Source organism: Ruditapes philippinarum, unplaced genomic scaffold (genome assembly GCF_026571515.1).
Source record: "Ruditapes philippinarum isolate M1 unplaced genomic scaffold, ASM2657151v2 ctg1354_1_1_1_1, whole genome shotgun sequence".
Classification (NCBI taxonomy): domain Eukaryota; kingdom Metazoa; phylum Mollusca; class Bivalvia; order Venerida; family Veneridae; genus Ruditapes; species Ruditapes philippinarum.
This window is the reverse complement of record NW_026864441.1, coordinates 317331-342309: the sequence shown is the minus strand read 5'-3', so window position 1 is coordinate 342309 and position 24979 is coordinate 317331. Positions and strand designations below refer to the sequence as shown.

General features: G+C 29.6%; 1 protein-coding gene across 1 annotated transcript; it reads right to left on the bottom strand.

Moving 5' to 3' along the window:
• Positions 1-7542: 7542 nt before the first annotated feature.
• On the bottom strand, positions 7543-23480 carry LOC132725558 (orexin receptor type 2-like). Its single transcript, XM_060710694.1, has 5 exons — positions 22920-23480; positions 16830-17217; positions 12890-13025; positions 9345-9463; positions 7543-9073 (listed from the first exon to the last, which is right to left on the bottom strand). Exons 1-5 carry the CDS (start codon positions 23322-23324, stop codon positions 8865-8867), a joined length of 1257 nt encoding a protein of 418 aa, XP_060566677.1. The 5' UTR covers positions 23325-23480; the 3' UTR covers positions 7543-8864.
• Positions 23481-24979: the final 1499 nt, after the last annotated feature.

The window sequence follows — 24979 nt, the reverse complement described above, 5'->3', positions numbered from 1 at the left end:
TAAAACAATGCAAATTTCCTTTCGGGATTCCAACCAACAGCGGACAGAGGCAAATGGTTTGAAGTCAACGACCTTAATCACTCGGCCTTGGACGCCTCTAATCATGGTCTTACTTTAGGATCTATGTATGGTAGAATCCATTCAGATTAAAAGCTATATTTGTATATCAATAATACCCAGATTTAATATAAGAATTATCTATTTCTTTAAAAAGCATTCGTTTGTTTTCGAGTTTAACATATCAAATCATCATCTTAATGATATGAAGAAAGCAAAAATATCGATTTGCTTAAAGATTTTGCTTCTCTTTGAGTTGTATTAAATTTGTTTTTTAATGTAACGAACATGCATAGCTGGCGAATTGATAACATTTGCATGATTTTGCTCGAAATTTACTAGAACAGTACAATAACCGTTTGATTAATTAAGTTTCAATTTCAAATGATATTAAATTTTAATAGATGTTGTAAAATGATAATTTCATAAGATATCACTCGCACTTTTTATAAATGGCCATGCATTTAGTAAACTAGAATTATTTCAACGCATCTTTCAATTACCTTGTTATAATTCCATTACTGCATCCATTATAGATAATAGAGGCGAGTTATAATCCTCACTGACGCCGATATCAAACACAATCTTCAACTTAAAAAGGCTTAATCAAACCGAACCTGCAACATTTTCAATTTTGTCGTGTTGGACTTTCTTTAGGGATTCTGTTTTTCTCTATTCTATTGCATGAAACATTACCAGATGACTGACGAATAAAGACAATACAGATTCAGCAAGTTTAGAATCATATAACATAATTGCAGAAACAAATACGTTTATGTATTTTAAATGTACAAAAAGGTTCTTTCATTTTAATATACTTTAATATTTGATATATATTGTTTGTTATAAAATTTTGGTTAATCGCAATTACAATTATAGCATGATCATAAAACACACATTTGCTCAAAAAGTAGAAAAACTGGCCATTACTGATTTTCAATTTTGATTATGTTTACACGTAGGTTAAACAATTTTTTTATGTTTGGAACTGTTTCGAAAGTGTCGAAATAAGTTATGATTCATACACACAGTTCATATAAGTTTAGAGTTTAATTGACATGTTTGGTTTCTGCTTTATCCTTATTGACAAACAAGACAAACAATATTTAACCTACAACTTTTACTTCCAGTAAGAAATTGAAAAAATGCATGTTTACCATTATTATATCTTAGGTTAAAATTGTTGTCTCAAAAGAACAATGATATATTATTCTATAATCTTAAGTTATACATCTTGTAAGTTATCAAATGTACATTCCAATGCGCTAGTGCAATACCGTTTTGCTTATTATTTATATACCAAAAATTTTTTTTTGAAAACAGTGGTTCAACAAACATATAGTGGACATGTTAATGATACTTGAATAGAAAATTCAAACTAGTCTTTTAGTATAGAAAACAACATATACTGTACTACACTCAAAATTTCTTGTATTCATCAGCTTTCTTTTTGTTTCTTATTCACATAACCGCTTTTCATAATTTTGTCTTTTTCGTCCTCATTATTGATATATTAACTGTCACGCGGGTCTATCATAGAAGAATTGCATTGAAAGGGTATGAAATATTTCTATTCATACCATAAAAAGTGCATTTGTTTTAGTGACAGGCGTGATCATTGTACCATAAATGCCACAAGATATAGCCGTTTGTATCAATATAAAAATAATTCTATAGCGGGTCTTCCTTTCAGACGGATATTGCATTAATAAAACAATAATATGACTAGACGTTTTATATATGTTTGTAATGCATTAATCCGGTTACGAGTGTATGACCACTTATGAAAAACATTCGAAACAAGTTAAGAACTACAAAATTACTCTCAAGTGCAAGAAAGGAACACTTAAACAATTTTTACCATTTTCAGTTTGTTGTTTTACGAAACGATTTACCTGTTACAATACTTTAATAAATACAATGTTTAAGCTTAAGAAATTCATATGCTCATTGGAATTAAAAATCTTTGGAACCCCATTGCACGCTCAATGGTCGACTAAATGTTTCGTTTGTGAATAGAAATCCGATTTCAATAAAAAAAATGGGTACAATAAGTCATTGCAAAATAACCATTAAAGAAGTGTTACTTTCATGGCTTGGATTAATATAAAATATATTATTTCTGATACATGTAAAGAGAAATATATATTTATATGTTCCTTAAAAGTTCCATTCCTCATCTTAATTCCTTTATATATTTATATTTATTGTTTAAACAACTACATCTTATATACAAGCGAATCCTCTTCTCTGATACTTTCCAAAAAATAATCTGAGATCCAGAAAGTTGAACACCAAGTGGTTATGGAAAAATTGACAAAGATCTCACCGCTGATATTGTTTTCCGACTGCACGGTTGCGTTCCATTGAAGACGAAAAAGACAAAACAATACAAATGCATCAATGTTTGTTAAATTATTTAAGAGTAAATGGTGATGTATAAACGATATTTTGTTAAGGAAGTCAGACATAAAACGCAATACTATTTGTGTTATAAAAAGCTATCTGTCATTTCGGAAACGGAGTTAAGTGCAATGAAAATTTATCAAAGTCTAAAATACTACTAAATGGAATTAAAACCTGATAATAAAGAGACTTTTAGAGTAATAACAGTAAAGCGAACGAATGATCATGATGAATATAAGAAGAAATCAAATCGGGTTAATACTTATCTCCAACTTCCCTATGACGTTTTGTTGACGTTTATTGTGCAATGATTGTATTGGTAAAGAATCTTCAATCCGTATAAAAACTATATTACTTACCTCGGTAGTTATTGATAGTCATAGTTATTCTTTTTTACCTGTTGGGAGAAATATATAATCCGTTTGTCATTTTTACCATATTTCAATCTTATTTTCCACCTTTCTCTTCATATTGTATATAGATTTATACTAACGAACTTTATACAAAATAAGTTAACGGTGTTGATTGGACTCCAACTTGAGAGTGTCATATATATCATTGATAATGATTCCTAAACCGATTTGAAACCACAATGAATCCTTTGAAATGCATGGTAAATGACAGGGATATCGGCATCAACATAAATCAGACTAACAAGTTACATTCAGTGTCAACATAAGTCCGTGTTTAAATTACGTTGAATAATAAGAATAAATGAATAAATGCAGAGTACCAATTCCATTAAAAAAAGAAAGAATAAATGCAGAGTATTTGAATTAACAATCAATACGTAATTATTTTGAAATCTATTTTGGGTTGCTAAAGAAAAAGAATGTTTCTCCACATCTGTGAAACAAACAACAAACAAAACACACAAAAAAGATTAATATACCTTTCTAGTATAAGTTTAATCTAAAACTGAAATAAACTCCAATTTATATATAATTATCCAAAGCCAAAACCTATACATCTTAACATGTTTAAACTGCTTGAGATAGAACGTTTGTACCAAGAACGGTTTTGTGCTGACGGAGCAAAAGATGGGGACACTGTATTACTGTTTATATAAGTACCATATACTAAACTATCAAAACAAAAAAAGAAGAGGCTTTCTCGTACCCATTTTCTTTTTTTACGCTGCCATCGCCATCTTCCCTTCAATGTTAATTTGTTACCTTCAGGCTTCAACATAGTCTTCCCTTTTCTTTTACACCCCCACCCTCTTGCATTCTTCCCCTCTGATGTTAGGTATAGAGGTGTAATTATTACCTCCAACATGGTATTGTACTTTTTTGTTTGATTGATGGTCTTGTGTGACTGGACATTGTTGTATGCTGCGTTCCGTTACAAATTCGCTTTCCCTTGTTTATCTTTATACAGTATAACTTCTACAGAGCGGCCCTATGTAGAGCAATTATCATTTTACAACAACAATGTTATTTCTTCCCAATGTAAAGATTTTTAATATAATTATAGAACAGTATCAATAAATCTATAGATCAACACCTCTAAGGAACAACCAAAAATGTGTTTCCCAAGAGTGTTGCTGAGCACCACAGGTTATAGTAACAGTGTATTCATATTTTAGATAAGCTACAGGTAATATTTTAGCTTTACGCTTTGAACTCTGATAATAAAAGAATAAATCTCTACTTGATGATCAGCAAAGATATTTGAACAGTTATTTAATAAATAATGAACTTAAAACAATCAATATTATTTTTGTATTCTTATTCAAGCTATGAAGTCAATAGTTTTACATGATAACCTAGATGTAGAATTAAGTCATAAATAATATGTAATTGTACAATGAAGAGGTTGTAAACAGATTATAAAAGTTGTTTAAGAAACAATAAGGGCGTGGACGGTAATTTGCACTTTCCAGTACCGTCCATGAACAGGCTCAATCAAACCGAGCCTGCAACATTTCCAATTTTGCCGTGTTGGGCTTTCTTTAGGGATTCTTTATTTATCTATTCTATGATCACATCCGTGTTATTTGTGCCGTGTGGCGGCTGTAAAAAGTCTCCCCGTACATTTAATCAATGATGTTATATTTTCGATCCTTGAAGATCGTTCAGCACGACATTATTGTTGTGCTTGTGGTACTTTTAGTTTCAACTTTTCGGCATTTTCTAGTTGGGTGGTTTCAATATTCCTACTTGAATAATGTTGAATCACCCTTAGGATATGTTGCCTGCTTTTTAAATTTGTCTTTTGACTTCTTATCTGTGATACGCAGGCTTCATAACCTCTGATCCCCTTTCAAAATTCCATTTTATTTAGTTCCGCCCATTGTTTTCTCGTTTGGGGCACACGCTTTTTATTACTTGGGGACCATACGCCGCTTTTCATGGAATGGCACGGAAGTGTCACATTGAAGGTTCCATGATAACCGCCGTATGAACACATCTGCGGATGTTTCTAAATTCAAAATTTTACTATTTCATGTTTAAATGTTGAATTCTGCTTAAGCCGGTGCTAGGGGGCGTGGACGGTAATTTGCACTTTCCAGTACCGTCCATGAACAGGCTCAATCAAACCGAGCCTGCAACATTTCCAATTTTGCCGTGTTGGGCTTTCTTTAGGGATTCTTTATTTATCTATTTTATTGTAATGGAATAAAATTTAAATATTCAGTTTATTAAAAGTTCATGGATTTTCAAGTTGAATTTATGACATTTTGGCGATATTTTAGGTTATAATAAGACTAAGTTTTGACATGTTGTTTATAGATATTAAGCATAATTCATCAACACGGCCGCGATCTCTGATGCAGTTTTTAAACTAAAATCTCTGATATGATTAACGAAGAAATACGTCTTTCATTTTCTATATGATAATGTATTGTTTTCTATCAATATCGTTAAACACAATCTTGACGGTCTTCCTTCTTATATTTTCGTTTTAAGCTCCATTTGCTTACATCCTTTAAAGTGTGAGGCAGGCATCTGTTGATAGGTATTTTATCTTTTCTTAGTACATGTACATTGAGAACTAAAAAGTTCTTAAGTACTTTTATAAGATATCCGGATCTTTCCTAAATGAAAGTGGGTGGTAAATGAATTAAATTCAAAACTAACTACATGTACTAATATGTCGTGTCTAGAATAAATTTGACAAAAGTACAGAAATTAATTGTATTATCTTAATTTAAATTTCAAAAATTAGGATTCACCGAAAATGACTTTGTCTTCACAGGATATGGTCGAGATATATCAAATTGAATTAAAACACATTAATCTTGGCGAATTAGAGAAAAATTATATTACAAAAGAGGCGTTGATATAATATCCAAGTTTTGACAATATTGCACTTTTAACGAACAAAAGTGTAGTTTTATTGCTTAGGTTAGCAGAATGAACAGTAGTCGCTTGTCATATATTTATCAAAATGTGCTTTAATATCTAGTTCATTACCTATCTTTCCAGAATATAATGGCGGTCATTTTTTTCATTGCGACTTTATAGATTACAAAATGATTTCAACAGGAAAACCTCATTATGAGAGAATCAGATTGTATGTCAGATACAATAATTGTATCATAAATGCTTTAGACACAGATATTATCTTGGAAATGAAGAACATTTAATTACAATCTATCCTTTAAGACCGGCGTGTTCTAGAAATTGCTATAATAAGATAAGATCCGATACCTTATACTTCTGATAGAAGACTAAATGTAGCAAAATGTAACATACAAGTAAATATTGAACAAACACGTCTAAGGCAAATGCTCATTTAATAATACAAAATATTATGTCATACCTAAGATAAACGTTCTTGTTGCCTTCGTTTTCGTATATCAATTTAAATTAAACAGTATATATTCACTTGGAATTCATAAATTTTAAAAGAACATAAACCAGATGGGTTTTTTGTCGCATCGGTACGATAATAAACCCTTAGTTTCAAGTGCGCTTTTACTTTAGACAGAGAATAACGTTAAGCGAAATATTTTAAACAACTAAAGTAGTGTATACGTGTATTTTACTTTAAGATATCAAATGCGTTATCGTTTAAAAGACAACATTCCAGATGCTTTTTAGAAAGTAACATCAATTCCGGCTCAGTTCTGATTTGTAATAGTTTATGAACTACAAAAACCATCTTCATATAAAAATTAGAAAGATGTTCTGTATAACTTTGATTATATTTGTACAAAATATTATTGCAACTTATATCATTTGTCAATATCGCATACCTGTTTTATTTACATACTGATTGCTTTCATGTATGTGCACGAATAATGAAACTGCAAGTTTTGCTTTTTAATTTTGTAAATACTTGCTTTGAAACAAAAATAAATGATCATAATTTCTGGCAATTTCCGTTGAGTTAGTCTTCTTTATATAAAGGTACTGAACGAAATAACATGTGGCTGTGGCTTTCCATAGTTTTGTTTAATTACACATTTTTATTGTGTATAGTTTTTACCGAGTCAGTTTAACATCCGGTAATGCATCGGTGAAAATACCGATGTACATTGTCGAGTTCATCTGTGCAAAGTCGTGAACACTGGTCCTTAGTTCTGTGTTGTATTTGTGCACTTGTTTTGTTTGTTCTATATGTTTGTATGTGAAAACGAAATTCATTGGTTCTTTTAAATACGCACGTCCCGATCACACTACATTGTCATCACGTTCACTACTTGAATATTATTGCATTGTTGTTTATTTAGATCTTTCCAAGTTAACTTATTTCAATTAACATTTAAATAGTATTTACTTCAACAGACGCTGTGGTGAGAAATCACATCCTTATTCCGCGTCGAGTGTGTATAATTATTATTGTAATTTGATTGTATTTTGCTTTATATGCATTGTAATAGTTGTATAGAATTATGATGTATTATTAATTTATTATCTTTGTAGACCATTGTAATTGGATTGAACCTTTGCCCAGAGTTGGTTTCTGTTCTTTTCTATAATTCAGTCAATAATATTTAATCCTGTGACATAAAAGATACATGTATTTGTTCTTGTAAACAAACATATGAAGAGTCATTGACTTCTGGGAAAACACTTACTGTATATTAACCGATGCACGTTTAATAAATGACTGAAACAAGAGAAGCTATATAAACATGACCTTTTATTATAATAAGCCAGAACAAGTTCAAACAATAATAGGATTCATCCATCATCAGATACTCTATATGTTACTTATAACTTGGATTTTATTTTTGTACTTATTCCATCAGTTTAATGTAAACATACATAGTATATTTTTAACAAGATAAACATCGAAAATCTTTACAACTTATACATAAAACGTGAGCACAACAAAATTCATTTATACATTTACGACAGAAAAAATGAATTGGTCGCTATGAAACAATAGTTACAAAGTCGTGTTCAATGAAAATAGTTCACATAAAAAAGAAAAGCAAAACCTTTTAAATTACAAGTTTGATGGAAAAACGATTTTTTTTATATTTTTCTAACAAAAATTAATAATATATAAATACAGAATTTTCATTTGAATTTTCATTTCATGCACTTCAATAAAAAGTGATTAAATTGTCAAACAAATAAACATATATTAAAAAATGTAAATTAAATATCTAAACTCTGATATATTTATCTTACTTTATAAGATATTATCCTTCTACGATATTTTTACACATATAAATACGAGAAAGCACGATTTGCAATTTTGTATGTGCTCTATACTCTTCTGTTATTGCCTACCATCGGCTGCAATAATTGAAATAAAATGTCCATTTGCTAATATTTATTTGGAGGTAATAGGTCTATTAAAACATGTATATATATTTTAAGAACATATGACAACATAACAACAACGTGAAGTTTAACACGAGTATTGATCATGAATGCTCACTTGTTGTTTACAAAGGTGTAGAAATACTTATAAAATAATGTAAAACATTTACACCCATTCATTCAAAGTAAAAGTTAAAATAAATAATTCTGATAATGTGGTTGATCACATTGAAAGTTTAGTTTATCAATAAAAATGTTAAGTTTATGAACTCACTGGTTTGTTATTAAACTTTAATTAAATAAAGGTTTAATACGCTAATCGACTGACGAAAACAATAGAGTATCTTAAAAGAAACCTTCGAGGGAAGTCAAATGCATACACATCGCAATACATTAAGATCTTTATATTTCAATATTTAATTTCTAACGCATTTTCAACATTAATCTATTTATTCAGTATTACGTTCTGGTAATGCTAGCAAGGGCCAATAAAATCTTAAATATTGTAACATTTGTTATTTCTTAATATTGATACAACTGATCTTAAAACATTCATAGAGTATAACATTTCCATTCACAAAATATGTTTACAACAATTAAATACATAATGAATGTCGTACTACACAAAAAAAGTAATATGTTTTGTTTAATATTGGAATATTTGATTTCAATAGTTCAAAATTGTGATCGTTTTGAGCTTCCAGTATTGTTAACGTTCCAATTTTGCCTTGTCGTATATGTATTCATAGAATATCTCTCTGACCGGGTTTGTCCGTGTGTACGTGTAATACGAAAGTTATATACATTCACTGGTGTTTTTATTTGATCTTGGAATGGCGCATGGCATTTACTGAATGCTGCTCGAAACTCTTGGCGGAATTTTGCTGAAAGTTTGGAAAACATAAAAATTAAATAGCTTAAAACATTAACATGGCGAACAAAACTCCTACCTTTCAGACATTTTGCTTTATGTAGATAAAAATAATCATGATTTCATAAAATTTCATTCCATTAAACATATCGCCAAGAATCGTTTGTTATGTAGCATTCAGTATTGAATGTGGAATATGGTATATAAATGGTTTACAGATCCACAAAAAAGCAGAACAAAAACAGTTTTCTTCCTTTTTTATTTATTTCTAACATCTTACTTACCGCTCATGAAATTGTATATAATTGGATTGAGCGCGCTATTCAGGTAACACAGTCCACGAGCAATTAAAGCATACGTGGTAACAACCGAATCATCCAGTTCATAGAGGTTGCCATTGTATCTGTAAAGAGTAAATAATACAATTTGACCATAATTATCATCTAAATTATATAACCTAGATTATAATTATAATAAGTGCTACTTTAAAATGACATAATACCTATCTAACTGAAAACGGAAAGTATACAGGTAAAGGTAGAATAAACCTTACCAATTTGACTTATTACCCCTCACTTTTTTCGTAATGTTAATTTCCCATAGGCATCTGGGAGTAATGCAAGTGTACCACGTGACTAAGAATTGTGTACTCTTACATAGGTAACAGTACTTTTTAACAGTATAAAATCTGGTCATGTGGTCTATTTTCTAAATAAAATGAAATAAAATGGTCGCAATTTTTTTCGATTTATTCTTATTTTCGACTTTCACCAAGATAGGACATCAATTTCTTCTCTGGAGTAACTATGACACCCATAAAATTTAGTTGTTTGCACCTTGGAACGCTTTTCGCGTATATAATATCTTTTTGTTGAATAGTCAAAAAGTAAACATCTGTTTTTAACGGAAGTAATTGCAATGTAAATAATTATGTGTCCAACTGGAACATGCAGACAATTTAAGCATGCAACAAAAGATTATTTAACAATTTCAATCATTGAAACGTTACAGACATGGTGGAAAGACATAGGATATCATTGTTATTTTGTCAAAAACCATGCGAAGAATATTCTGGAAACAGATGGATCAGATTTCACAGATCATAACCGTATAAAATGGGTTAGTGTTTTGTTTTCTAAATAAAACATAGCTTATTGTATGTTTATGACTTTTAAATAATAATCATCACTTGCTTAATGAATAAAAGAAAAAGAAAACTTCTCACGTAGGCCTAAAGTACACTTAAAAGATAAGGACAGTTTAGCTATTGTTACTCTTGGTTTATTTTTGTTACAGTTAGATTTATTTGACAATTTCAGATCATCACATTTTTTGTTTGGTGTAAAAAATAATAAATAACACATGGGTTTGTGAGTAACAGTAAAAATATCATTCCTCGTAAAAATACTGTTACCCGAGGCGTAGCCGAAACCATGCGAAGAATATTCGGCTACGCCTCGGGTAACAGTATTTTCCTCGGGATGATATTTTTACTGTTACCCACAAACCCATGTGTTATTTATTTATAATTGATTCCAATTCGCACAAAAAATAAATAAATAACGTACTGACCATGTAGCTTTATAAAAGTCTCTGACGTGACAAATGGAAAATTCTAAATTTATTCTAAATACCTTTCAGAAGTATCTGTAAAGTTCAATTGATAAAATAGTTGAGCAGTCTTTAAAATATTTAAGGCAGTTTTTATATTTTATTCTATTCATATTTGAAGTGTATAAAACTATATCTTTGCTACTTGCAGTTCACCTAAGTTGTGTTTGGATTTTGTAAAGAACAACTTCAAAATATATGTATGCAAGAAACATGTTGGTATACATGGGCTCTTTTATATCACGGTACTTAACGTTTATAGGAAATATCTAAGAAATAAAATTATAAATGAATGCGATTTTTCTTCTATTTAATAACTGAACTTTTCCCAAAACTGTTTTCCAAAAATATATTTAAAACACCAAATTAAAATGTAATTTTCAAAACTATTTCCATTATCTGCCACTTCGGACGATTTCAGTGGAGGTTACTATGGTATCATGGTAATCCTAAATTATGGAAGGTTAAGTGTGTCAGATTCTTCAAATTTAATTGTAAAAAACATGCAACAGTTTACTTGCTTTAATGAACATATGCTATATCAGTATGTGGGCTTATTACATATTTTAATTGACTGTGTAAAAACAATTAAGGGAACAAGTAGTCAAATATGAAGAATTTATGAAATAGTTTTCTTACCACGAATATATTCAATATTCACATGATGGATGCTATGCGATTAGTGTGACAGTTTTGAAAATAGTAGCGTAAACAATTATTGCTTTTACTAGCAGTCGCAGTAAATACCGGGATATCATAGAACCCGTGACATCATAGGAACTGAGTATATCACACATGCACAAAATCATAGCTGAACAGTTAAAAACTTTTATTAAGTAGCATCATAATATTTTGTTCCTGGGCATTTTATTTTCTTCACATACATTTTAAATGTGTGATACATAAAAGAGACATTCTATGTCACAACTCTTTTGAGAATTTACGATAAGGATATGGGGAAAACAAATGTTCACTATTTATAAATTGTAAAAAAAAATATTTCATTTGATATAACTTTAATACCCTTTAAATGTGTGGTCAATGACCACTATGATAGTAAACATGATGAATTATACATCTAATTAAGCTGGACTTGACAACGAAATAAGCATAATGTCATTTTATAGCATACCTTTTATCAAATGATCATGTTATGTAACTATAACGCATTCTTCTTTTGTGTTTTTTCTTAGGTACAATGTAAGAGTAAAATAACATTGTGTAGAATAACACAATTTGACCTCATTTCATAAGAAAAAAAGCGCGTAAAAGCGCACATTAAACGTCAAAACAAGATATTTGTTTTGAGAAAGGTTGCTATGTATTGTTATTTGGTTATTAAACATTGTTAAGCACAATACTGATTCCATTGGAGAAGTTAGCAGCTGTCAAATTTGTTTTGAACGAGGTACAAGAAATATTATTATACCCCACATTATATGATTACATCTCTAATTCACGCCACCAATTATAAACATATTTTACTACAATATAGATTTAATATAGATGCTGCTGACTTGGAAGATTAAAAAGACAGTAGACGGAATACAACATGGATTTGATATGGATTGTTTCGCTCAGAAAATGTAAATGAGGCTGGATGGAATTCAAAATGAATTTAGATATGGATATTTTTGGACTAGGGATATTGAAACAAGGGTAAATTGATAAGATTGAATAATGATTTGTATAACAACATCGCGTGTGCAAACGCGGAAGTTTATTTGTTACATTTTAAAAGTGTGAAACAAAACAAAATGATACATAAAACGTGTCTAAGAGAATGTTATAAAGGTCACAAGTTCAATTTCTTGAATTTGCTTTTTAGAAATTTTAATAATATATTATGACCCATGTGAGATCTCCATATATCTATCATTTATGCCCTAAACGCATTCTAAGTATCTGTCACAAAGAGTATCAAGCACAACATTTTAAATGCAAAAAGTAAGATGCATGGCTATTTAGTCATAAAATTGCACACTGGAAATGACATTATCCCGTTAGAACCAATAAATGCGTGTAACATGTTACAAATAATATTTTATGATTTACGCATACCGAATGAAAATAGAAATTAAGGGCCATAACAAACATTATACTCTGAAAGTGATAACTGTGCTTAAACATTAAAGAATAAGGAAACCATGGCAGCATTAAAAATATTTCAAAACTTTATATGAAGTTTCATACAGTATAAAATAGTATAAATCATTACCTTAAAATTTGGAATATATGAATAGGCAGGTAACAAAGTCCAAACAGTACAACTATGGTCATAAGCATTTTCGCAGCTTTCCTCCGAGCAGGTAGCTGACTCTCTGGTCTGGATGCAGAAAATTGAGGTCTCCTTCCTGTAAAATAAATGTCATGTTTTGAGAACCAGAACTCCTCATCTATGTACCTTTTACATTTAAACATTATTTGCAAAGAGGAACATTATGTAATTGGTGTCAATATAGAGAGAGTCAATAATCCAGCGTTAAATATTTCTTGGATTTAGGACACTTTGGTTAATTTGTTTATGTATGTTGCTTCTTTTACATGTTAATCTTAAATATGGGTTAAATATTGAAAAAGGACATCAACAAAGAATATGATGTATTAAGTCTTGAAAGAAGTTTATAACAAATGGTAGAACTTTTGAATTTGAAAAGGCCTAGCATTTATTACAATGATGCACATCTATTTTTATTCCAGTGTTGTAATTTAATTGATATCTTCAAAGTCGCACCAGACAAAAGGCTTGGTTGTTTATCTAAAACATATGTTTTCCTATCACGAACTGGAAGGAAATAACACTTCAATTAGCAAGAGAAATCATTACCGGGATTCAATGAAAAAGTCCTCCGACAATCAAATTATCAGATAAATTTCACTAAATTTAATTGTTATTATATCCACTTTATTTTTAAACGACAAACGGCTTTTCTTTATCGCGTTGTTAATGCAACTAAATGCGGATATACTTAATGGCATCTTCTGTTGTTTATGTTTGTTTATTTGATCGTTTATATTTCCATTAAATTAAAATTGTCGGACGAATTAAGTTTTAAAACTTCGATGCAATCAAAGTTTAAACTAGATCAATGAAATAGTGATGACTGATAGTTTCATTCGTGTATATTTTGTAATGTATTCAACGAAATCTTCTTTCTGGTCTGTCTACATGTTTAGCAAAAGCAAAACTCCATTCCAAACTCGATGCAAGAATACAAACGTTTGAGCAAACAATACAGAAAATAATACGCAATTAAATGGGATGAGCACACTAATGTAACAACCCTAATGAATAAATATATTTTGTATCGCATTATATCAAAACAGGTTTCCAGATATATAACAGAAATGGCTTTGTAAATAAAATATTGCAGTAAACATGTCATATAAGACAAGGATATGAGTTATATTGACACAAATATAACCATGACCATGCTTCAGAATGGGGCATTTTATTCGGAGAATGAATGATTTATGACAATTTTTTATTTTAAAATCATAAATAATGAAATTAGCAACATAATTTGTCAGGGTATGCTAGAAACGAATACGTAATATAAATCTACAATGTGGTTAAATGACATTGAATAACAACAGTGGTACTAAGTGTGTGTTTATCTAATATCTAATGTATAAACAAAAATATAGTAACTTTGGGATATCATTCCTTACACTTACCGAGAAATTCATTGAAATAGTCTGAAATAGGAATTGAATGTACAAACAGACATTGATATAAATGTCAAAGGCAGATGTGATCGCGAGTTGTTATTTCTTTTAAATTCATTTATGTTTTTCACTTTCTATGACTGTTTGTTTATTTCTCATCGGGAGTGAACTAGCTTACTGATCAGGTTGTTGAGATAAATATTTACCAACGTTTTTAAAGTAAAGTACATATTTACGCAATTATTGTAAATAAAACTACATTTAATCTTTAAAACTTGTAATATATTGTTTCATTTCGTAATCATATGAAAATTATATAATTGTTTCAATTTTCCTAAGTCATTTAGAACATGTTGACATATTTGTGTTATTTTTTCTGACTACCTGAATACATTTATATGCATTAAATTTTGTCATATATACACAATAATTTAATACACCTATATTTTAAAAAGAAATAGCACAAATTTCAAAATAGACAGCAGCCTCAAATTCATTCTGCTTTATTCATTTGAAGTACACATTTAACGCCTCCTTGCTTACGAATTCAAATGGTGTTGTTATCATTTGTCATGAGTTTTTATTGAGATGTTGTTATTTTATTTCTTAAATAGATTTTCTATCAATATCACTTTGTCAATAAAGTTTACTGTTTATGTATAAAGGAGCTGTGAAAGATGTATTCAAAGATTTATCATACTGGACTTAAGATTTGTTTCTGCTTTTGCCTTTGATATTTATTTGCCATCAAAACGTCTAAAGAAGAGTAAATTGCATTGGGTGAAATAATTTTTTGAAACCTCAATTGTTTAAAGTTTGTTTGACAGAAGACGTTTTAAGTATTCACTTAGATCATGAATAAATTAGAAATGTGTCCATAGGCCAAGGACACCCACAAACTCAACTATTTTGTCAGTCTACTGATGTACAGAAGGGCAGTTTGAAGGAGGAAAAAGGAAATTCTACATTAACCCCTCCCCCAACCCCTAGGTGGTTGAGGCATACATTCAATTATTCCAATGTTGACATCTTGATTTTTTCCCCAATATTAAGAATTTCAGATCTCAACTTTCTAGTCTTAAGTATGATAGCATAAAAGAAAGAAAGAAAAAGAACTAGCTATGTTGATCATCAGTCCTGTAATGCTTCCTGACTGTAGGTCAAATATTTTTTGAGTTACGCACGACGCAAGTTGAATATAACAAACCTTTTACTAAGTCAAGCATTACCTTTACAGATCCTGAATAATTTCACAAGCAAACCACTAGGTGCACAACTACATATGCTGATTAACTTTGTTGTAAAGTTTTTCATGACGCAAGGTCAAATACATTTTAGGCTACGCACAACACAAGTTGAAAAATGCAATTTTTTACTCAGTCAAGGGCAATAACTCAACAAATGCTGAATAAATTTACAAGGAAATCCCCAGATGCACAACTTTATATCATGATCAACATTCCTGTAAAGTTTGTTGACATAAGGTCAAATACTATTTGAGCTACAAGTGACATAACATGAGAACGCACGCACGCAAGCAAGAAAGCACATACACACGCACGGACATGTTTAAATGTATCCCACCCCCACCCCCTGCAGTAGGGGCATAAAAGTCATATTAAGATTACGGTCCTTGTAACTTATGCACGGACATAACATAAAAGAGCCACCACGTTTATCTTTCAAAAAAGGTTCACCAAGAAATGATTAATTGCATATAAGAATTTTCATGAATCTTTATTTTATTAAAGTTTTTGTAGTACATAACTTTTATTAACAATGTGAATAAACTTGAATCTTTTAATTAAAGCATTTAATTTTCGTAGTTCGTGACAATTACATTTATACAGTTAAATTATTTATATCATAATTGCGCCTATAATTCATAATATAAGGTATTATATATGGTTTTAGGCCTATATTAAGGGAATATGATGATGCAATTTAGCGGAAATAGGCGTTCCTTCCTACTTAGTGTCTGAAATTATTTTTGTCCAATAGGATTGCAGAATTTCATATGAATCGACTTTGACTTTGTAAAACGGCTGTGTCGCTCCTGGCTTAATTAAATTTTGTAAATGCCAACTATTAAACACTAGTCAATACATATTTCCATCAACAATGTTTCAATAATGTTATAAAAGTAAACATCGTTGAAATGATCTTTGAATTTATTATAAGATTTTAAATGACTGCAATAATTGCATGTTCGTGCAGCTCGTTTACAAATATATAATGTAAATTATTAATAAGGATTTTGTATAAAGGAAGGAATGGTGATATTGTAATACCGATTAAAGGAAACGTGAAACAAATATTTGAAATAAAGCAATTTATAGATGTGATATGATTTGGATGTGCATTCGCAATCAACAGATGGTATTCAAGTACATAGTATTACAATTAAAACAGTTCAAGTACTCTGAAGTTACTATTTTTATATCTGGTCGTTTGTTTTTACAATTGTTGTCATGTTTGTATATACATACCAGCATTCAAGCGCCCATTGGATGACTTTGTTGCGAAATTGTCCTTCCATAATCTTAACGCTATAGTTGAGTATGCGAAGAAGATAAGACACATTGGCACATCGTAGAGACCAATCATGAGGAAAATATGGTAATACTTTTGTTTCTCTTTTGACAAATTTTGCTGGCAGAACTGTAAATAATCCGTTACATATTCCGGAAACCAACGGTTCAGTCTTTGATACAGTAGCTCCGGGAGTGATACGCAAATTGCGGTTATCCATATGGCAACAATAACAAGAGTCACTGTTAGTGAGTTCAGCCGGCGGCGTAGTGGATGACAAATAGCAAAGTATCTTTCAACAGCAATAGCGCCTAAGGTCAGAACGGACACTGACACAGAAACTGTCTGAAATAGAATTAATCATAAAATAATTAGAAAAAAAACAACAAGTGAATGAGTGTAACAATATACATTTAAAGGTTGTTTTTTTTATAAAAAAAATGTTAAGTTCACGAGAAACATATATTTATGAAGGATAATATCAACAGAATATTTCTTACTTTAAAATTTCTCAAGTCACTATTCTACATTTATTAACATGGTGCATAGCACCTTATTGCATCTATTTTCTTATAATTGCTAAACCATATACATGTAAAAATACATATAAAAATATTAACCTTTAATCCTTGAGATAAAAACTGTTTTTCTCGATGTTAAGACATATCCATTACACTTTTGATTCACGAACATTTTGTTCATTTGAATAAATATCAATTATACAAATAAAAAAAATAAACTGATAAACTTTTGAGCCCTTCCGTGTTATGTCCAGATACGAGCCGCGCTTAAATATTAGACATCTTTAAATCTAGAGAAAACATTCATCCATTTTATTGCTTGTCAAAATTTGTTATGGCAGTGCAGACCATAATCAGACAGCACGGATGTTCCGGTTAATCTTGCTCTGCAAGGTCATTGGCACATGAGTAGAATATGTTGTCGTTAGCTGTAGTCTTAAGGTTAATTGTCAGAGCTTGTAAGCTAAAGTAATAAAATGTTAAGGTTTTGACGATCAAAATACTATTATACGTGTGTCAGTTGTCATGCAGCTGACATATAGGTTACAATCTCTACACAGTCTCATGATTTCATAGAAAGATAAACGTTCTTGTAATAGAAATGTCAATGCTCTCATTGTTATATATCTTAAATCATTGACGCGTATGACACATGGATCTACAGTTGCCGCCTTATCAAAAGATTTTGTATTAATTTTCATCTTTGCGGAAAACTTGCATGATATTTTAGTTTATATTTATTCCGGTCAGTACGCAGCATTAATAAACAATATAAGACTGACGTGGCATTTGAAAGCGACTGTCAACTTTCAACTTTGAAGAGAAAAACGTAGTTTTTAAGTGAAATCGATAAAAGATAAACTTATAGTTTTTTGTTGTTTTTGTTTTTGTTTTGTTTTTTGTTGTTTTTTATTTCGACATTTTTGTAAACAAACATTAATGAAAATTAAAGAACTTTAATTGTTTTGAAATAATTTCAAAATCATTATGGTAAACGATCTCTATCTTTTGGTTTTCATATATTTGATTTTTTTTGTATTTTAGTTGTAAATAAGTGCTAGAGTACAATGCCACAAAAACAAATAATTGATCTCCTGTAAAATTCTTACTCGCTCACTCTGTCCAATTTACATTTTATTTATAATTCTTTCTTTTGATAGGAATTTGCTCTATTGATAAACTTAAGGCAAACATACATGTTCAATTTCATCTTTATCTTTGTATTTTTTTAACATTGTTTTAACCAAAGAAATGTGCATTTCTCTTGGAATTTACTTAAATCAGTTTGCTTTTTGTAGAGTCAGATTTCCGCTAATAAGTTCATGTAGTGTCTTATTTAACATGATTTTCACTTCCCCTAGTGAATACGAACATACGCAATGCAATGAAGAGAATTAATCTCAAGAAATGACCTTATCGTGTTCAGGAACCTGAGGTATATAAAAACCTTTTGACACTTTTTTTGTAACCGTACAAAGCAATCAGAAATATTTTTATATTTTCCAATAAACTTCAGCAAGGCTACATTACAAGTTTGGGTATAGATGGCAGTGTTTCCACTATTCTTGATGATAAAACAACTTCTATTTTGCAATTCATGCAAACTGTAGTAATGCTGATGTCATGAAAAATAATAACCAGGCGATAACAAACATTGGGTTTTTCATCTTCATTTTATGTTTCGTATCTCTATTCAAATTTAAAAAGATATATTTGTTGAAAGCCTCTATTGGCAGTCAAACTGCATTTATTGATATAGTAACCTCGACTAGAATCTGTCCAGGCAATACTTTTTTTTTTCTTCCTTGATATGATTAAGTATTCTATCATGTACGCTCTTAATAGTACGATAAATCTTATACACAAGAGTCGATTTTACTGACAGGGATGAAAATTGTATCATAAATGTTGCTAGTTGTACTCGTTTGTATCACTCTTAGTATAATACAATAGAGAGATTTCCTGTCAGGCGGATATTTCATTAATGAAACTATAATAAAAATGGACGTTTTTAAGACCGCTATAATTAGGGAATTTAGTTATAAACCAGAAGAAATAAGGAATGTCCCAGTGTTATAGAACACTACCTAGTATCGTATTGTGAAGTACGTTGCATTGCGTGGGAAAAATATGTAACATTGACACTCGAGAAAACAATAATGCCAGTTTCCACCTTGCATACATATATCATGCAGATTGTATAAACTGAAACACTTATTACAAAATAAAAGAAACTTTAAAATTTTTTTTAACGAGCATTGCTTGCTAAATATATATTGACAATATTCTGTCATCAATAAATCATGCATTCTATTGGTGTTACAGTATTTCCGTAGTTGCCAAAATATTTAAAATATGCACATTTCCTGAAATATTTGCAGCGAAAGCCGAACTATTTTTAAAATTCCAGTAAAAAGCTTTTTTACGAGAATATCTAGACGAGAATAATTGCATTATTAATGCTTATTATCTGTTTTATTTGTCGAAAAGTAAACACAATGATTGCCACCCCAAGCTTTAAAATAAATCTTTCTAAAAGAAATTACCGGTATTAATCAAATAGGAATACCAACAGTTTAATGAAATAACCTTTAGTTCTCAATCGAACATATAGAAATACTGTACGTATAGTATGCGTTTTAGATATTCCACTTTCAATTACTTTGATAGCTTGAAAAGGAAAATGTAAAATTTTGAATAGATAAACTTTGCTTGTGTACATCACTAACGTTTTCGTTTATAGTGTAAATCGCATGTTACGTTAATATTAAATCATTTTATTTATTTCTATAATTTCCCAAATGGCACGATGTTACTTTCAACGAACTATAAACTTAATATTTCCAAGTTCGTTAGAACATTGCACCTGTTCCATGCAAACTTATCGCAATATAAACTTACACACATCCAGCCCAATTTTTGATACTGATGAACATAATAATCAATTCAAGAACACATTTGAAAGGACAAATTAAATCTAATTTCCGAAAATAGAACGGTGATAAATTTAATTCTAGTGTAGTTAGAAGCTGATGTTTTCGACATTTTTATCGACTACGTAACAGTAGCATAGATCACAGAGTTCTCAAGGCCATGCCTCGAATTTCTAATCAGGATGGACCATTGATGAATATAAAATTCAACAAATGCTTTGACCATTATTCTTGATGTACTGTTTATCAGTCGAATAATTAATAAATGCATGGACAATTGATTTTAGATTTATTTTTAAATCATTCGATTGTATAGTAAATGCATGGACATAGATTATTTATCAGCCAAACATTAATAAATGCACGAACCATTGATTTTACATTCAATGTTTATCACTTGAATATATAATAAATGCATGGACCATTAACTTTGAATTTACTGTTTATCAGTTGAGTGGAATATTTATCTTATGCATAGAACATTCATTTTAGATTTTATTATTATAATTTTTCAGATATTTAATAAATGCATGGGCCATTGATTTTTAAAATGTCTATCAGTCAAATTTTTAATAAATTCACGAACCATTGATTTTAGATTTTATGTTGATCAATTAAATATATAATAAATGCATGGACCTTTGATTCTAGATTTGTTTTTTTTTGTCAGTCGAATATATAATAAATGCATTGATGCTACTTTTTATCAGTCAAATATTTGACAAATGAACGAACTGTTAATTTAAGATTTACTGTTTAACAAATATTCGAGTATATAATAAGTGCATTGACAATTGATTTAAGATAAGTTGTTTATCAGTTATGTTCGATTAACTGATTATGCGTCGAGTATTTGATAATACCATGGACAACTGATATTATCAGAGGAATATTTAATAAATGCATGGACGTTTGATTTTAGTTTTACCGTTTATCTTTTCAATATTTGTCCTCCGACATTAGATTTAATGTCGAATAATTTATTCAATAAAGATACGGATATAATATTTGATGAATGAAAGAGCTATTGATACCCAATATCATTTATTACTCGAAAATGTATGAACTTTTAATAACGTAGTAACATAGATGTATTTTATTTTGAGCATCCATATTGTATGAATAGAAAATTAATGTTTTAATAAGACACATGGTTGTCTTTTATATACAAAAAAAGGACAATTTCTAAGCATGTAAAATATATTTAACTGGCCAACTTGTTAGTGTTATTTTTATGCAAAGAACGCATAAAAACGTACGGCTAATTCAGAATGATTGGATTTTATTTATGTTAATCTTCATTTTATGAACCTCGTACAATAACGGTAGTCTGACATTATTGTGTTTTATAACAGCGAGAACACTTTTATGTGAAATTCTTTCAATAGGAGACAGCTGTGAAGTTATCCTCACATAGAGGTAATCGTTTAAGGTCGTAGGTAACTGATTATTTACTTTAGTATCATAGAGGCAGAAAAAGTATACATGCCTGTTGGAATGTTTTTCAAAGACAAAAGGTGTTTTTTAAAATTTGATAGTGAATAAAATGTTAAATTTTTTAATATCGCTATTTGTTCAATTAAACCTATTAAAAGCAATCAATGATATATAGATATTTAAAACGAAAGTTATATTCACACAGATCCTGTAAACGTTTTATGAATGAATAAAAATTCTTTCATTTGAAATAAAAGAGATTAAATATTTTGATAAAAATGGAATAAAGTTATTGAATAGTCATATTTAAAATCAATAACATATTTGAATATACCGCTGACAGAAACGAACTCCATTTCTTAAAATTTTCTTGTAAAAGTTGAGAGCATAATCTTTGTCTGAAGAATTTGTTTCAATTTAACATATATTAGATAAAAGATAACTTTATAAGATGAAATTTTAATTTCCACATTCATTGAGATGAAAGAAATTATACAAATCATATATGCTAATTTAATCAAGTTATGAGTTTGTCATATATACAAAATCAATAACTTCTTCAATTTGTCGTCAATTGTGATTTTAAATTATATATAATTGGAAGACTTCATGAGCTAGGATTTATAAATGGAATTGTCACACGAACAATAAACCAGGCGCAGTCGACGTTCAAAACACAAGTATCTGGGTTGCCGATCCGGTATTCTAACCACTACACCTGCCTGACTTTGGCGTGTCAATTTACGTTTAATATTTAACCTAAAAAGCTTTTTTTCTTGTATTGTGAAGTCATTTGAACGTACAATTTATATGGCCGTTTTATATTTTAACGTGCTAAGATATCTAAAATAAAATAAGCTAGCTATTTCGATGCAAACTGTTAATGTGTCACCGACTTCTTCGTACAAATAAGACACCACCGAAACATGTCTTTTTCATTCTCTTCTTTGAATTCTTAGTAAATTTGAAGAATAAGTTGCATCGCATTTAAATAGAACTTCATCAATAAAAACAAAATATATAAGCGATTTAATCTAGGAAATCATTTTGTATAATTATGCCAAATCTAGTCATTTAAATCAATTATATTTTAACGTTTTTGATTTATACAAAAAAAAATGAAAGAAAAAGAAACAACTAATAATAAAATTTATACCTGTAGAAAAGGCACTATTTTACACATCAAGTCACCCAAGTACCATGATTCCGTCGTATCTGCCAGTACCGACGGCGGCATGCAAACAAGAAGCACCAAGAAATCGGCAACAGCTAGATTGACGATGAATATATTCACTATTGTTCTCATATGAGATACTCTAATTACCACAAAGCAAACCAGTCCATTTCCAATTAATCCTACCAAAAATATTACACTATATATTGAAATAATAATCCATTCTATTACACCTGGTGTCACGTGTTGTTCTATGTATTTCGTGCATTCCACGACCGGAACACATTTCAGAGCAAGACAATCTGCAATATATATATCTGAAGAACTTGTATTATACGAATTGTTTGTTAATTTTTCGTCACACACAGTCAACGTATAGTTCTCCATTTTGGTCACATTCGTTTCATTAATAGATCTTTTATTCACACTATTTTACAAGCAAGTACTTTTCTGTTTCAAAATATAAAAATATATACCAATCATTTTAAAACTTCATTTTACAACATATTGTCATAAAACATTTACAGTTTTCCTAAACATTTCATATGTACAGTTTATAAAATTAGTAGGCAAATCAAACAAAATAAATCTAAGTAATTGATTTGAATTTGTAAGGTATTCAAAAATGTCTGTAAGCCAAATTTAAGTCAGTTTCCGAGAAATAAAATCGCTTCTACATTTTCCTTTCTTTTCAAAGAATTATAAATATCCCCGTCAGCCGTTATCAATAAAATAATTCCTTTAAGATTTTATATTATACTTATCATATCGACTATAAAATAACGTTTACTTTAAGTTAATAAACTGTTGAAAAATCCATTATCATAAATAATCAGATCGCTTCAAGTCATCATAGAGCTGTGAAAGCATCATCTGTTAGAGTTTCGACACTGAGCCTATTGGCAATTGTTTCTCATATGATAATACGACAGTTGTTTTCACGTTGTGTGAGAGAGAGGATGAAATAGAGAATTTTTCAATACCTAACTCACTGACAAAGGATTGGGAGTATCGATACTTAGGTCCGCAGTACACCCATCATGTTTGTGCCTCTAACTCTATCATACGTCAGATACATATGGAGTTTTGTTGTTTTTTACAAGTAAGAATAAAAATCACAAAGAATGTTATATAAATATTTGTATATATTTTCCCATAAAGAACACATTTTGTCGTTTTATACGGTTTATAGAACTGAGGTGAAAAGTTACACAAACATACAGGATATAATGAATAATATTTACTAAGATCACTAAATTTGATGGTTTCGATTTAATGTTTAAGTAAAAAGATTACATAGGATCCATTTGAAAATGCTCTTACATATATATTAATTTGTAAAACGAACTATTATGTTTATAAACACATAAAGTCTATTTACCAATAAATCAAAAAAGAAAACATAGTTTAACATAATCAGTCAGGAAATACCTTTAAACAATTTACATAGCCTTTGATTTAATAGTTTTCAGTGTTGCAAAATTATTCAACAATTATGATTTAAAATAGAACTTTTACAAAATACACGCTCGTTTTTACGTTTAATTTTTGCTTGCTGTTACATAACTACACTGGTGTATTTAATACGTTCTCAGAAATCTAGGATTAACTGTTTCTTCAATCATTATATATGTATTTATTACAGTATAATTATTGCTTGAAATTTGTTTTGAATGAATCGAATTATGTAAGCAGATATATTAAAATGTAACCCTTTTAAGACACTTCTTTTGAATATGCTAATAAGGTATTTACATTAAAATTCCCCCCTCTAAGTTTATAATTTACTTTTTTGAAATTATTACAATAAGTTTGTTTGTTGTTTTTTTAGGGGGGGGGGGTTATATAAAAAGAAAAATATGTTACCAAAGTAGCTTATCAATTTAAAGCAATGATGTATTTATACGGAATATAATTATTCTTGTGAAATTTAGTATATTTCAAGAAATACATTGGCCATATTACATCACAAACATATATCATGTTCTTGCTAGAGGAAAACAATATTTTTCTGTGGGAATCGACTTCTGTAGTTGATTCAA

Bases quoted from the DNA above. Each gene is read 5' to 3' on its own strand.
- LOC132725558 (XM_060710694.1), bottom strand. From the start codon at position 23,324: ATGGAGAACTATACGTTGACTGTGTGTGACGAAAAATTAACAAACAAT. The intron at 17,218-22,919 runs GTATAAATTTTA...ATTCTATTTCAG, and splicing joins AAATAGTGCCTTTTCTACAG to ACAGTTTCTGTGTCAGTGTC. The intron at 9,464-12,889 runs GTAATGATTTAT...TACTCTTTACAG, and splicing joins CATATATTCCAAATTTTAAG to ATACAATGGCAACCTCTATG.